The 14,076-nt window shown below is 39.5% G+C and overlaps 1 protein-coding gene across 1 annotated transcript; it reads left to right on the plus strand.

Annotated features, from left to right (window-relative positions):
* The first annotated feature begins 5,055 nt into the window (after window positions 1-5,055).
* On the plus strand, window positions 5,056-11,565 carry LOC118814521 (NADH dehydrogenase [ubiquinone] flavoprotein 1, mitochondrial-like). Its single transcript, XM_036580158.1, has 10 exons — window positions 5,056-5,166; window positions 5,354-5,436; window positions 5,551-5,721; window positions 6,483-6,666; window positions 6,961-7,150; window positions 7,564-7,776; window positions 8,455-8,621; window positions 8,715-8,796; window positions 9,775-9,920; window positions 11,467-11,565. The coding sequence occupies exons 1-10, from the start codon at window positions 5,056-5,058 to the stop codon at window positions 11,563-11,565; spliced, it is 1,446 nt and encodes a 481-aa protein (XP_036436051.1).
* The last annotated feature ends 2,511 nt before the right edge of the window (window positions 11,566-14,076 follow it).

Consider the following 14,076-nt stretch of genomic DNA (forward strand, 5'->3'; position numbering starts at 1 on the left):
AGTGGCTTTGGTTTGAGTTAACACATCAACCAAAAACAAACAAAAAAAAGCAAAAAGAAAAAAAAACAGCTTTTCTCAAAAGCTTTAAAACCATTTTTGATGTTTTCCTACACTTCAGATCTATTTTAGAATATTTCAAAACGACAGTAATTTATAGATTTCACTGTGACTTTAAGTAAAAGTGGTTAGAAACAAGTCTAACACGGATAAGTGGCAATAGATTGAATAAAGCTCAGTCTGCTAGAAGTGACACCGTGTCAGAGTTTATCTAGGACAGATAGTTTGTGTAGATACTGTACTGTTCCTCCTCAGCTTTATTTGCACTAAAGTGAGAACTTACTGATGAATCTTTTAATTCATTACACATTCCAGGATATATAATAGATCTGTGCTTCCTTGACTCCTGCGCTTTTATTGTAAATCGTCCTGAAGTGTTTCTGCCGCATAGATGTAGAACTTCTATCTAAAGATAGAAATGATTTAATCTTTGCTTTATAAAGGGTCAAGCTGCCTTGTGTTTTTTTTGGCAACTATTCTCAGGAAATAATGAGCAATGCACTAAAATGATTATGCAAATGATTATGCAAGTATATGGAGGGATCATTATGTGTTTGTGAAAAAAATAAAATAAAATATTAACACCCCTTGTACAGTTCCACAGCAGCCTTGAGTTTTCATTTACTTTAATCCTTTACTGATTGTTGATTACAGATATTAAAAGTTGATTTGGTCCAGTATGTGAACTATGCAATAAATTACAGGTCAATATTCTTACAGTCAACATTAATGTTTCTGTCTCATAGATTTTAACACAGATAGGGGTGTTAATATTTGCGTGTGTGTGTGCGCACTCTGGATAGGGTGAAGGTCTGGGGCTGGAGGGCCTCTGCATCAGGGACGTTTCCTGTGTTAACAGGAATTTTTTTCACTGATAGTAAATGATTATTTTTGCCTGGCGTTTATTTCTCCTGTTGTAAAGATGAGTAAATAAAGAAAAAATATGTCAGTCAGAATCAGTTTTCTGAGTCCTTGTGCATGTTTGTTTTAGACCACAGCTGACACAGTCAGTCTAAATAATATGTTATTCAAATCTGAAAAAGTTCCTGAAGTAAAGGTGCTTTTACATTCTGTTTCTGCTCTTTACTTTGAGCATTTTACATTTTCATAAATCTGAAGGAGCTGCATGGCACTTTAGAGGGATTGTTTAGGATGAAGCTTTTACTCTATCGCTGAAACAGAAGACAATAAGTCAGATTTGGAGGTTTTTGAATGTGACCACTTTGAGCATGAGCAGGTCATGGTCTTTGGAGGCACCCAACAGTGTATATATGTGTGTGTGTGTATATATGTGTGTATGTATATATATATATATATAAATGTGTGTGTGTGTATGGTATATATATATATATATATATATATATATACATACATACATAATATGCGTATATATAGGACAGATAGGACATATATATAATATACACCAACTGGCCATTTCATTAATTATGCCTTCTTGTGTCCATTTTGTCAGCTCCACTTACCATACAGGTGCACTTTGTAGTTCTACAATTACACACTGTAACCCAACTGATCCACTGCCTGATTCACTCGCTCTGGCGCAACACATACTAACACACCACCACCCCATCAGTATCACTGCAGTGCTGAGAATGTTCCAACACCCAAATAATACCTGCTCTGTGGGGGTCCTGTTGGGGCTCTGACCATTGAAGAACAGGGTAAAGGGGGCTAACAAAGTATGCAGAGAAACAGATGGACTACAGTCTGTAATTGTAGAACTACAAAGTGCACCTATATAGTAAGTGGAGCTGATAAAATGGACACAGTAGAAAGAAGGAGCTGAACTTAATGAAGTGGCCGATTGGTGTATAAAGCCCCCTCATTTCAAGCGTCTAGTATAGTAGACTCTATAGAAGCAGGAACATCACCACACTAACTTTTATGTGTTTCTACAGAACTCAGTCTTTCTGTTGGTTGATCAATTAATAGAGCATTTTCTTTTTTTTATCTTGTCATAAACAAAAACAAATATGGCAGCTGGCATGTTAGACGCTCACCACCTGCAAAACCAAGTGAAACACTGTTTCTGAATGTTTTTGTAATAATGTTCTTCTAAAACGTTTGTCTTTTGAAAGGCAAAAAAGGAAATGGTAGATGTTGATTTGTACATACACAAATTTTGAGATAAACTTTAGTGTCCAGTAATCTGAACATTTGGACTCAGTGTAGTAAATTTTATATGGATTAGTATAATAAACTCCTGCATTACAAAGCACAATCATTCAGGAATTTTGTTTATTTTGTTAAAAGTCGAATCCTACGTTTAGTGACAGTAGATGATGTTCTATGAATTTGGGGATAATATTGTTTTTAGTGATATTTCTGAAACAGAAACATTATTTCTAGTAGTAGTAGTATGAAAACACTGTTAAAGTTTCAAAACATACCACTCACTCCTCAGTCCATATAATCCACATATTAATCTTAACTGCAAAAGCAGCCTGTTTTGATTTTGACATTTTTGTGATGTCGCGAAAACCAACTCATTTACATATATGCACCTAATCGGTCTACAGCAGTTCAGACCCGCCCATTCACATTAAGGTTATAAGGAGTGTTTCAGACTGGAGAGGTCGAAAAATCGTCATCTATGAATGAATTACCTTTTTGTTTTGGGGGAACAAATATACCTCAGAGAAAAACAATCAAATAAGAAAAAATGGCCATATCACTTCAAGATGTGGGATGCGCTCATGTGTTTTCCCTGCCCTTGCAGCTTTCTGAAGCTTTTTTATTCAAAGGGCCTGTTTGCCAAAAGAAAAAATGATGTATTTTATTATTATTTTAACTTCAGATTCCTTGGCCTTTGCTCATTTCCTGTGAAGAATATAAAATAACATATTTTCAATGACCACACTGTACACCCACTTATATTACACATGTGGTGTTGGGGTGAACCCACAGGGAATAAAAGTGTGGAGGTGCTGGGTCCCTTCATTCTGTTCTCCTACATGGCCTGCTGTTAGTGTGCGTTTGTGTCTGTATGTGTATGTGTTTGTATATGTGTGTGTGAAGGTGGACAACATGGACAGGTTGCTGACTGGCTACAGCTGCTAAAGGAGAACCCTACGCTGATCAGTTGTGATATTTTAAACATCTGGTATTTTTACATAAATTATTATGGCTGTATTGATGTAAAACAATATTGTGGTGGTCCACCAGACCCACTGAGTAACAAAAACATGAACACCAGTCAAGGGTTAAGGGACTGTTTTTGATGCTGGGCCTTTAAGACTGATATATGTTAATGAGCTCTGTTCTGACTGGCTGTCCTGTATTATGCCTCATTCAGAAAGTAGTCTATAACACTCCTAGCCTGAATGGGATGTAGACTGAATTTTTCATTTCAAAAAATGAGGAAAATGGTTTTCCAGGACACAGACCCTTCAAATCTTCCTTCTTGTGATTTGTGACTTTGTTTTAATACCGATATATGTAACATATTCCCAGTTATACAGTCTGTCTGTGTCCTGTGTGCTCGGACTGTCTGAATGTTAATGACCCAGGTGGCTGTACACCTGCTGCTGTATTAATGCCACGTCACAGCTGAGCCCTACCTATCCAACTCATGCCACACTGCTGGTCCAGGCACTGGTTTCCGGCTGTCTGGAATGCTCAGCCGTAGCCGGATGTTTCTGACTTTCTGGATCAGGTAGAAGAAGTGATCAAGGTTGAATACGTCTGCCAAGTGAGTAACATTACCTCATATTTTATGCCACCATCATTTTTTTTTTCCTCAACCAGGGAGCTAAATAGGGATTAGAGGGATTTTCCTAAGCAGCACTAAGCAGCACTCGATACGTCTCTTCATATTTCTGCTCACATCAGAGATGCACTCTGACTATGAGGAGGGCCAATTGACCTTCTTCTTGACTTTCACCTCCTCATTATGGAAGCGAATAAAAAGAGGGAAGCTGCTCTTCTTTTGGGGGCATTTGACACTTAGAACCCAAATCCAGGCTCAAATAAGACCTAAATCCCCTGAATCCCATGAGGAAATGATTTAGGTAGAGTCTGATAATAACCTCTACAGGAACAGATTTCATGTACAACCCTTTGATTTGGCCTCATTATGAGGAAGTAGAGTAATATTTTAGCTGTCCAAAAATATTTGATGCTTTAACTTAGAAAAGTAACCTGGCTGCCTTAAAATTCTTAAAACACCATAAAGGTGTTTATTGAATATGGAATAGTTAACAGAACAGTAATCATTCTGTTAACTTATTATTTGAAAAGCAATAAAAATCTAAATTTTAAAGCAATCTGTTTACATATGTTATTAATGCAAACACAAATTATGTGATATTATGTGAAAAAGGACACAGTAACTGTTTTAAGTGCTGGTGGTAGGCAGTCATCTGAAACTGGATGTCTTAGATAAAAGCATTACTAATGATAAATGACTAAATGACTTTTCTTTGGTGTTTCAGATCAGTTCAAGAATTCATGAGTTTAACAGTCCATCTCCATACAGTTTGTATTAAACCCACTGGACTGAAGTTAAAATGTCTGTTGCTCTTTTATTTCAGTGCTAGCAGCATAAATACTGCCGGCTGAGGTCCCTAAAGTGACCACTGTTGTTTGAGTGAATGATTGATTGACTGTTAGATTGATATGCTTCATGTGGTCAGTATCAAATCTAGCCGAAGGCCACGTAATGTAACTCTCTTCATATTAAATCATTTTTGGAGGCTGGAAGCAGCAAGTAATGTTTTTGTGAAGGAATTCATCAAAGGCTCAAAATGTATTTCTATAACATTTTTATTATTCTGTCATTTTTATTACAAGACCAAAGAAATCTTAGAGGATGCATTTTTTGCAGAGGCCTCCATGAGTGAATGTGATCTATGCACTGTTACTGTGTACAACCAGTTAGAAGCTAATACACCTTCAACTGTGATTCAAAGGCTTTGGGTCAGAAGATGTTTAAAGGTTTAGGCCATTGTTTGTTATTTACCCTGTACTGGTTTCACAGTGATGCTGTCGCTGGGACGGTCATTCACCTGGACAGGGGGGCGGTCTGCAGGGGTGATTCTGTACAACTCCACACCTGCAGGACGAGGCCTGACCACTGCTGCCAAGCAACAGGTGGCACCTTGCTTCCACTGACCATTTCCACTGACCATTTTCACACATCCAGACATTTCCAGCTGGCAGAGACAGAACTAACCTCAAACATTTGGCAAACACTTTTGAGATTAAATAAATAAAATGCAGATACGTTTAGTTGGTTCCCTTACCTTCACTGACTGTGTCTGTATGTGTGTGTTACCAGGAAAAACCAAAGAAAATTACATTTGGACCCCTGAGTGACCAAGACAGAATTTTCACTAACCTGTATGGTCGCCATGACTGGAGGTATGTACATTGATGCATTCAGAGAAATACAGTCAGTCACTGCGTTTGTCACACCTGGTTTACTTAAAGTGCTCCTTAAAAGCAGACTGTTAATACTGAGTATTCCTCTTGCAGACTGAAGGGGGCGCTGAAGAGAGGAGACTGGTATAAGACCAAAGAAATCTTGCTAAAGGGACCTGAGTGGATCTTAAATGAAGTGAAAGTTTCAGGGCTGAGGGGGAGAGGGGGAGCTGGCTTCCCCACCGGGATGAAGTGGAGCTTCATGAACAAACCAAGTGACGGCAGGTCGACCTCTTACTGAAAAACATGTACACCTGTCTTGTTGTAACACCTGCTTTACTGTAACCTCTGCCTTACTATAGCACCTGTCTTGCTTTAACGCCTGTGATAACCTTGCATCTGTCTTACTGTAACACCTGTTATGGCATTACACCTGTTTCACTGTAACATCTGTCAAGCCTTACACCTGCCTTACTGTAAGACCTGTCATTGCCTTACAACTGCCTTACTGCAACACCTGTGATAGCTGTATACCTGCCTTACTGTAACACCGGTGATGGCCTTACACCTGTCTTACTGAAGCACCTGTTTTATTGTAACACCTGTCTTACTGGAACACCTGCAATAGCCTTACAACTGCCTTACTATAACACCAGCCTTACTGTAACATCTGTGACAGTCTTACACCTGCCTTACTACAACCTCTGTCCTACTATTATACTTGGCTTACACACCTGTGATTGCTTTACAACTGTATTACTGTAACCCCTATGCTACTGTAACACACGTCTTACTGGCTTATTGTAACACATGGGATAGCTTAATACCTGCCTTACTGGAACACCTGTCTTATTGTAACACCTGCGACAGCCTGACACCTATCTTACTGTAACACTGGACCTACTGTAACACCTGCATCAGTGTAAGGCCTGTGATAAGCTTACACCTGCCTTTTTGTAACACCTGTCATACTGTAATAGCCCTATTGTAACATCAATAACATCATGTTCTCTCCCTTCGCCCCTGTTCTCTTTCCCTCACTACAGGCCTAAGTACCTGGTGGTAAACGCAGATGAAGGTGAGCCAGGTACCTGTAAAGATCGAGAAATCATGCGTCATGACCCTCATAAGCTGGTGGAGGGCTGTGTGGTGGCGGGCAGAGCGATGGGAGCGCACGCTGCCTACATCTATATTCGAGGAGAGTTTTACAATGAGTCCTCCAACCTGCAGGTGTAGCGTCCATCACAGCAAATCATTATAGCCCTGAGGGACTCCATCATGTACTCTTGGTATCTTGTGTATAAACAGAGGAACCATCTGTACAGATGCACAAAGCAGAGTGTTCTAGAAATTGGGAGATTAAATTAACTGTATAGAAAGCGCTGTGAGTGGAGGCTGCTAATGTGTTATTGTGCTCTTTTATGTGATTATTCATAAAGTTAATAAAGAAAGCCTCTTTTCATTTATTCCATTTATATTCTGACACGTGATGGATGGACCTCACCTTCATGTTTCCTCTCTTAGGTGGCAGTTAAGGAAGCGTACGCTGCAGGGCTGATCGGGAAGAATGCTTGTGGCTCTGGATACGACTTCGATGTGTTTGTAATGCGGGGGGCAGGAGCGTACATCTGTGGAGAGGAAACGGCTCTCATTGAGTCCATCGAAGGCAAGCAGGGCAAACCACGTCTAAAGCCACCATTCCCTGCTGACATAGGTGCTGTTTCCTCCTCTTTATTATCATTTCAAACTTTAGATTCTGAAGCTCTTTTTTGCATTTTCTATTAAAGAAATAGCTTTGCAATAAGGCTACTTCACACTATTTTCCTCTTACCCAAATGCATCCAGTCTTGATTTTAGATTGCTTAACTGCACAGTTTGAGGCAATTGTGTGATGATTTAGGCATGTCGTTTGCACAATGCTTTATGGGTGTACATAAGCTTAATTGCCTGTTAGCTACATTAGCTTCATAGCTCCAGTGCAAAACCAAAGAGCCAAACTTTTGGCTAATCAACACGAACAACACAAACACTTTTCTTACATTGGTCAGGCAATATGCAGCCCAACTAGTAATGCAAGGTATTTATTTGTTATAAAAAGTCAAACTTTCTGCTCTTTTCTCTTTCAAGGTGTGTTTGGGTGTCCAACAACAGTTGCTAACGTTGAGACGGTTGCTGTAGCGCCAGCCATATGTCGTCGAGGAGGCGCATGGTTTGCCAGTTTTGGCCGTGAGAGAAACTCAGGAACGAAGCTGTTCAATATCTCTGGGCATGTAAACACACCATGCTCAGTGGAGGAGGAGATGTCCATCTCTTTGAGAGAGCTCCTCGAGAGACACGCAGGTCAGACATCTGAGACTTCCCTCAGACAAAGCAGAGATTTCTCAGACGTTCTAAAGCATCCCTGACCAAACTTTAATGGCCAGTGACCAGACTGCCCTTGTTGGTAGATGGTAGGAGTGAGGGATGCACTAATTTGAAATTTCTAACAATACAATATCTGATAACTAACACTTGTTGTATCCAAACAATTAATTTTGCATTTTAAAACAAGTGTACAGAATAATCCATATATGAAGAACGGTGAGCATAAGACTCTGAATGTGGACAGACATGACAAATGTTGTGAATATCTTTTTATTTGGCAGATGCCCATTTCCAGAGAAACCAATGTAACAGCAGGAGTTTTGCCCATGGATTTACTGATATAGCAGTGCAAGCCTGTCTTGATGGAGAGTTAAACATTAGCACTTCCATATATGAGGAGGTGGTGTTACCCACTATGCTATTCATTTCAGTGAGGAGGCTGAATCTTTTATGTACAAATTTTAGAACAAAATGGAAATGCCTACCATTAGTGGCTATACATGGATGGTGTGTGGGCAAAAACAGGGCACTATGTTAGCCTTTGTAATTACTGGTTATAATATACTGGACCAAAGAAAATATATTTTTCAATTTGTCTGTGAATAATGTATCAGACATTGATTCTTAGCGGTTTCTTGCCTGTGCTTGGTTCAGGTGGTGTGAGGGGTGGCTGGGATAACCTGCTGGGTGTGATTCCTGGTGGCTCATCCACTCCCATCATCCCTCGCTCTGTCTGTGATGATGTGATGATGGACTTTGATGACCTTGTCAGGGCTGAGACCGCTCTGGGCACTGCTGCAGTCATCGTCATGGACAAATCAGTGAGTTTATTGGTTTGCATTGTTTTCAAATTTGACTTAATTCATTTTCAGGAGCTCTGCATGCATTCTCAGTCTATTTTGTTTCTGCTTCAGACTGATGTAATCAGAGCTATTGCTCGACTGGTGGAGTTTTACAAACATGAGAGCTGTGGCCAGTGCACCCCCTGCAGAGAGGGTGAGGAAGTGCAACATGTGCTTTGAAAATTGTTGCATGATTTCTGTTCTTGTCTTTACCTTCTGTGACTTTCTGCTGAACTTTGCTGTTCTGGTATCACCAAGCCTGCACAAGTTAAAATGCAGAAAGACTTTTGTTTAAGTAAATTTGAAAAGATTCTTCCAACATTGGCTTCTGATGAAGTAAAATGGTGTCAGTAAATCACAGTGCTGTTTATAACCCAGACAGCAGCATTATGTGTCAAGATTATTTATAGAAATTTTTTTGCATCAACTTGTGCCATAATGTCAGTAAACTGACTCAACCCAGATAAGGGAAGTGATCTGTTTAATTGTCTTCCAACATTCAATAGTCCTAAAGCAGGGTTCCCAGACTTTTGCAACTCATGGTCTACACAGCCAACCACAAAAGCTTCCGTTAGCAACACACATCAATGTAGTCTATCAAATTTCACTTTACTGCATAGTCACACAATGTAATAAAGAAATCTAAAAATGTTCTGTTTTAAGTCTTTTATCCATAATGGATGAATTCCATGTGATCAAAAAGAGAAACATTTTACATTGACTTGCACTGAAAATATAAACATAACTAGCTAGCTATATCACTTACTTCAGTCATGCATTTTTACCGGATCAATCAACAAGCTCGACCTGAAGCTCAAACTAAAGGTTTATTTTTGCAAATAATTGTCACAGCAACGATATGTCAAATTTATAATTATGTTTGGTAAAATGTTTGTAATATTGTAATAAATATTTGTGATTAAAAAAAAACAGCAGCAACTGGTGTCCAACAGCCCCCTAGCAGTACCAACAGGTTGAAAAACACTGTCCTAGAGCTCACAAGAATCCATTACATAATACAAGAAAAGCCATGAAGAGAGCATTGCATGGGGACCGTCTGAGTGTATTATGTGTGCTGTGGAGGGACAAGTGCTTATGCCTTAAATGGTACCTGTTTCTCTCTGCCCTGCAGGGGTGGACTGGATGAACTCGATGATGTGGCGCTTTGTGAAAGGAGACGCTCGCTCCTCTGAGATAGACATGATCTGGGAGCTTAGCAAACAGATAGAGGGTCACACCATCTGTGCGCTGGGTGATGGAGCTGCCTGGCCTGTTCAAGTGAGTAATCTTTACCTGCCTAACAGGTGTACAGAGGAAGTGACTTGGGTCTGTAGATCCTATGTTCCAGACAGAGTTCTTCAGCAGCCTCTATTTCTGCTTCTGCAGGGTTTGGTGCCAACATTCAGTACTGTGCAAAAGTCAGAGACCACCTTTCATTTAATTAATTATCAGTCCATCAAGTGCTTGTTATTTATTTTTCAATGTCAGGAAAAAAAAGAAACCATTTTTAAAGCTACACTATGTAATATTTGGGGATTTGGAGACCTCTCTGGTGGAAAGATGTAATTGCATTAGAACATTTTGTAATGTCGGTTGTGCTTCAGATACCTTCCCCAAGCTGATGAATCTGATGATTCTAAGATCTGACCCGATGCCTCTGACTAAATTATTATTTCAGGTTTTACAGGGTGATTTGCACACACACCTCATTCCTGATACAGTAATGACACTTCTTTCAATTTTAAAAGAAAATTACACAGAAGCCTCAAGTACTAAATATAACATCAAGTTTTTCACCATTTAGTGTCCACACATTACCTTTATCACAGCCTTCATTTTTTTGGGAGACTTGCTTTCAGTTTTTCACAGAAATCTGCAGAGAGGTGTTTTCCACACTTCCAAAGTTCAGTCTTAAAAGTTGGTTGCACTTATTGCTTATGATGATCCAAGTAATTCCAAAAACACATTTAGTGATGCTGAGGTCTGGACTCTGGGGTGGTCACTCCATTGTTCTGAGAACACCAGCAGCTTCTTTGTTTTATTTGCAAACTTCTTTTTTGTCTGATGCTCCTTGTCTCGATAACAGTTTCTAGGCAGCTACATGTCCTTTCACATCCCTTGAAAACTGTTGAATACTGAAGTACTGTTTTTCTGATGGTGACAGTTTTGATGGTCTACCAGGTCTTGCCTGGCTGAAGTTAGAGTTTTCTCCACATATAAGACTACAGTTTTAGAAAGTTCTTCACTTATTTTCCTTCGACTTTCTGCTTTGTTATCCAAGTGTATTATGTCTAATCTCCTCATAAATATCTCCTAAAAATGAATAACCTGCAATTAATGTTGTTTTGACTGGAAATTAAATAAAATAAGGGTGGTCTCTGACTTTTGCACAGTCTTTTTAAGACTAAGTTGCAGTTCCAATAGTAAATCACCATTATAATTTTTTAGTCTAGGCATAGATAAACTAGGACCTGCTCATCCAACATTTCTTCTGAAATCAATTTAATTAATTACTATTAACAGTTTGTCCCCCCTTTTACACTAGATGTTGGAACTGCTGTGAGGATTCGATTGCATTCAGCCACAAGAGCATTAGTGAGGTCAGATCCTGATGTTGGATGATCAGTTCTTGATCACAAACACCAATAGAACTCATTGGAACTAAACTCTATAGGAGGACAGATTTTTAGGAGCAGCGTTGGACTTGGATGCACTTATAACTAGAGCTGTCTTCCTAAAGAAGTGCTGGAACCCACAGGATAAAGGGAATAAGTTTACTCATAAATCATAAACTCATACTCTAATGCATCTGTATGCCATGTAGGGTTTGATCCGGCACTTCCGGCCAGTGATGGAGCGACGCATCTCTGAGTTCAAGACAACAAATCCCAAAGAGGCCGAGAAGAGGAGAGAGGTCATTTAGAGGCTGCTTTGAAGAGAGCTTGTAGATGTGTGTAGATGTCATATATAAAGAGTGTGTAGGCGTTATTAACCCTTTCAGAAGGACGCCTCTTTATTTTCAGTGCTTATTTATGGTTGTACAGTATGTTTAAGTATATTTATGGATGTACAGTACTGATTAATGCTGTAGTTTACTAAAATTATTCATTCAAAATTTCACATTTTTTCATGATTGTAGCCTTTTGTGCTTTAATAAAATTATTTAAATTAAGTGTTCTGTGTGACTTACTCACGGTCTATGTAATGTATTGTATTTGTGCTAAAGCCTCTACAGAGAGTCTGTTGCCATTTTAATATTTAAAGGGCATTCCGTCCTAAATACAATAATACATTGTTTGCTGTGCAGTGCAGTGTTCTGTAGTGCAGCATTAATGATTTCATTCATCAGTGTTTGTTTAAAATAGCCAGCAAGCAGTATGCAAATACATCATACAACCACTTGAAATCCTTGCAATGCTCATCCAGTCCACTGAGCTACAGGCTAATAAATACAGCTGAGTTAGCATTAGTGTAACTCTTACCACTTCAAACAAAATCGTAAAGGAAACAGCTTTTCTATCTTTTTTCAGCACATAATGACTAACAGAGACAACTTTTTGCCATTTCGATGAGAGAAAAGAGGCCAAATTGAAGTACAGGCATCTAGCTAACCTGCTAACTCTGGCTTTTAACTTCCTATCCTCTTCATTTGATGAGTCATTTGAGTAACCTGTTTCCTCCACTATAATCATGACTTCTGCATTCACCACCTAACAAAAAAAATCAAAACAGCCTAAAATCTGACTCAAAGCAGTTTTTTCAAAAGTTCCTCCCACCTTCAAGGTGTATCAGGAGGGGTTTTCCCAGTCTTGAAACTGAAAAATGTCTCTCTAAAACAGAAGTTTGCAACCTTTTCTAACTTGCTACCCACACAGCAGACCAACAGACCACAAAAGCTTCTGCGGCCCACAAGATTTTACCAACCAGATCATTTAAAGTGCAAACAAAAATAAGAAATAATCAATGTGGCCTGTCAATTTTGCTTGTTTTACAAAATAATGCAACACAATAAACACTAAAAAAAATACCAGAACATTTTCTAACTTACCCAATCAGTTAGCTACTGTTGCTTGGCAGCTACCATGACATGCTAAAGAAATAAAAGCTGTGAAAGGAGAAGGGCTCAGTTCAATAGGTTTAGGTGCCTATTTATTTAGCACGCAATTGTCAGCTTAATTTGTTTGGCCTAAAGCTTTATTTTGAAAAAGCCTCTGAGCTTACAGCACAGCAGAGAGTGGTAGGTACTCATTTTCTGTTTTCAGGTATTTGAAGCCTAAAGCCCTATAGACACCCAACACTGTTTATTCATGCAATAGTTTCAGACGACAGTAAATTAATTGGATCACTTGTATTACTGATCTTGCACACCAAACGCGCCACTAACAGGATTCACAGCTAAAACTGAGTTCCAAACATCCGAGCTGTATGTGAAAACTCTCATAAAGCTCCAGCTGCTAAATGACCAAACTCTCCTTTTACTTTTCCAGAATGGAAAGAGGCCCACTCAATGTCAGTTTGCCCGTTTTGTGAGGATTAAAGGAGACCTTTGTCAACTGAAAACAATCTGCCCATTTGTTTGTTTTTGTCGTGGCACATTACGGCTTGGTGCTCACTGCTGTATTTTTCTTCATTTCGGTTTATACTGGGTTTTCTTGCTTTTCTCAGTCTGAGATACGGTGGCTGTTTCACTTGTATGCGGTCCAGCCAGAGGATCTTTTTTTTTATATCCTGTTTGTAACCATTTATCCGAAATTATTTTATGGATTTAATATGAACAAAAAGAGAAACGTTATACTTTGACTGCACTGAAAATGTAAACATAGTAAGCAGAAATATTGTGGCACTGGTGTAAAATAAGATGCAGGAGAACTGCACTTATTTTCTGCACTGAGTTTGCTGGGAAGCAGGCAGGTCACCTCTAACCACACATATTCACACCCAAACACTAACACTGACACTGCTACCCCACATCCCAACAAGCCCGGCAGTGGAGAGACTGAGCCCTGCGTCCTCCTCCCCAGCTACGGCGGGACTCCTTGCCTCAGCTATGATGGCAGCGCAGAGAGCTGCATGTTCCGTCCCAGCACCTCCGGCAGCAGCGCACCAACAGCACCTCATTAAGCCAACATTAATCCTACCGCGAGCCTCCCACGGCAGCCTGAGCCAGTGGCAGGGCGCCACAGTATGTTGACCTGTTTTTGCAAATAATTTGTCGTATTTAAAATAACATTTGGTTATTTCTACATATGTCTAAATAAATAAATAAATAAATAATTGCGGTTAAAAAGCTACTGCAGCCCCCTATCACCACTGTGGTCTACAGGCTGAAAATCACTGTTCTAGAGACTACCTGAGACGACCGTGGCACCACTGTAGAAGATGAGTAGACGTGTATGCATTGATGGTAAATTTTCCGTTTTGGCCGGAGCGTCCC

This window comes from Colossoma macropomum, unplaced genomic scaffold (assembly GCF_904425465.1).
Source record: "Colossoma macropomum unplaced genomic scaffold, Colossoma_macropomum, whole genome shotgun sequence".
NCBI lineage: Eukaryota > Metazoa > Chordata > Actinopteri > Characiformes > Serrasalmidae > Colossoma > Colossoma macropomum.

Coding starts and splice junctions, on each gene's coding strand:
- LOC118814521 (XM_036580158.1), top strand. CDS start 5,056: ATGCTGTCGCTGGGACGGTCATTCACCTGGACAGGGGGGCGGTCTGCA. Junction 6,667..6,960: donor ATGAGTCCTCCAACCTGCAG/GTGTAGCGTCCA, acceptor TTCCTCTCTTAG/GTGGCAGTTAAGGAAGCGTA. Junction 9,921..11,466: donor GAGCTGCCTGGCCTGTTCAA/GTGAGTAATCTT, acceptor TATGCCATGTAG/GGTTTGATCCGGCACTTCCG.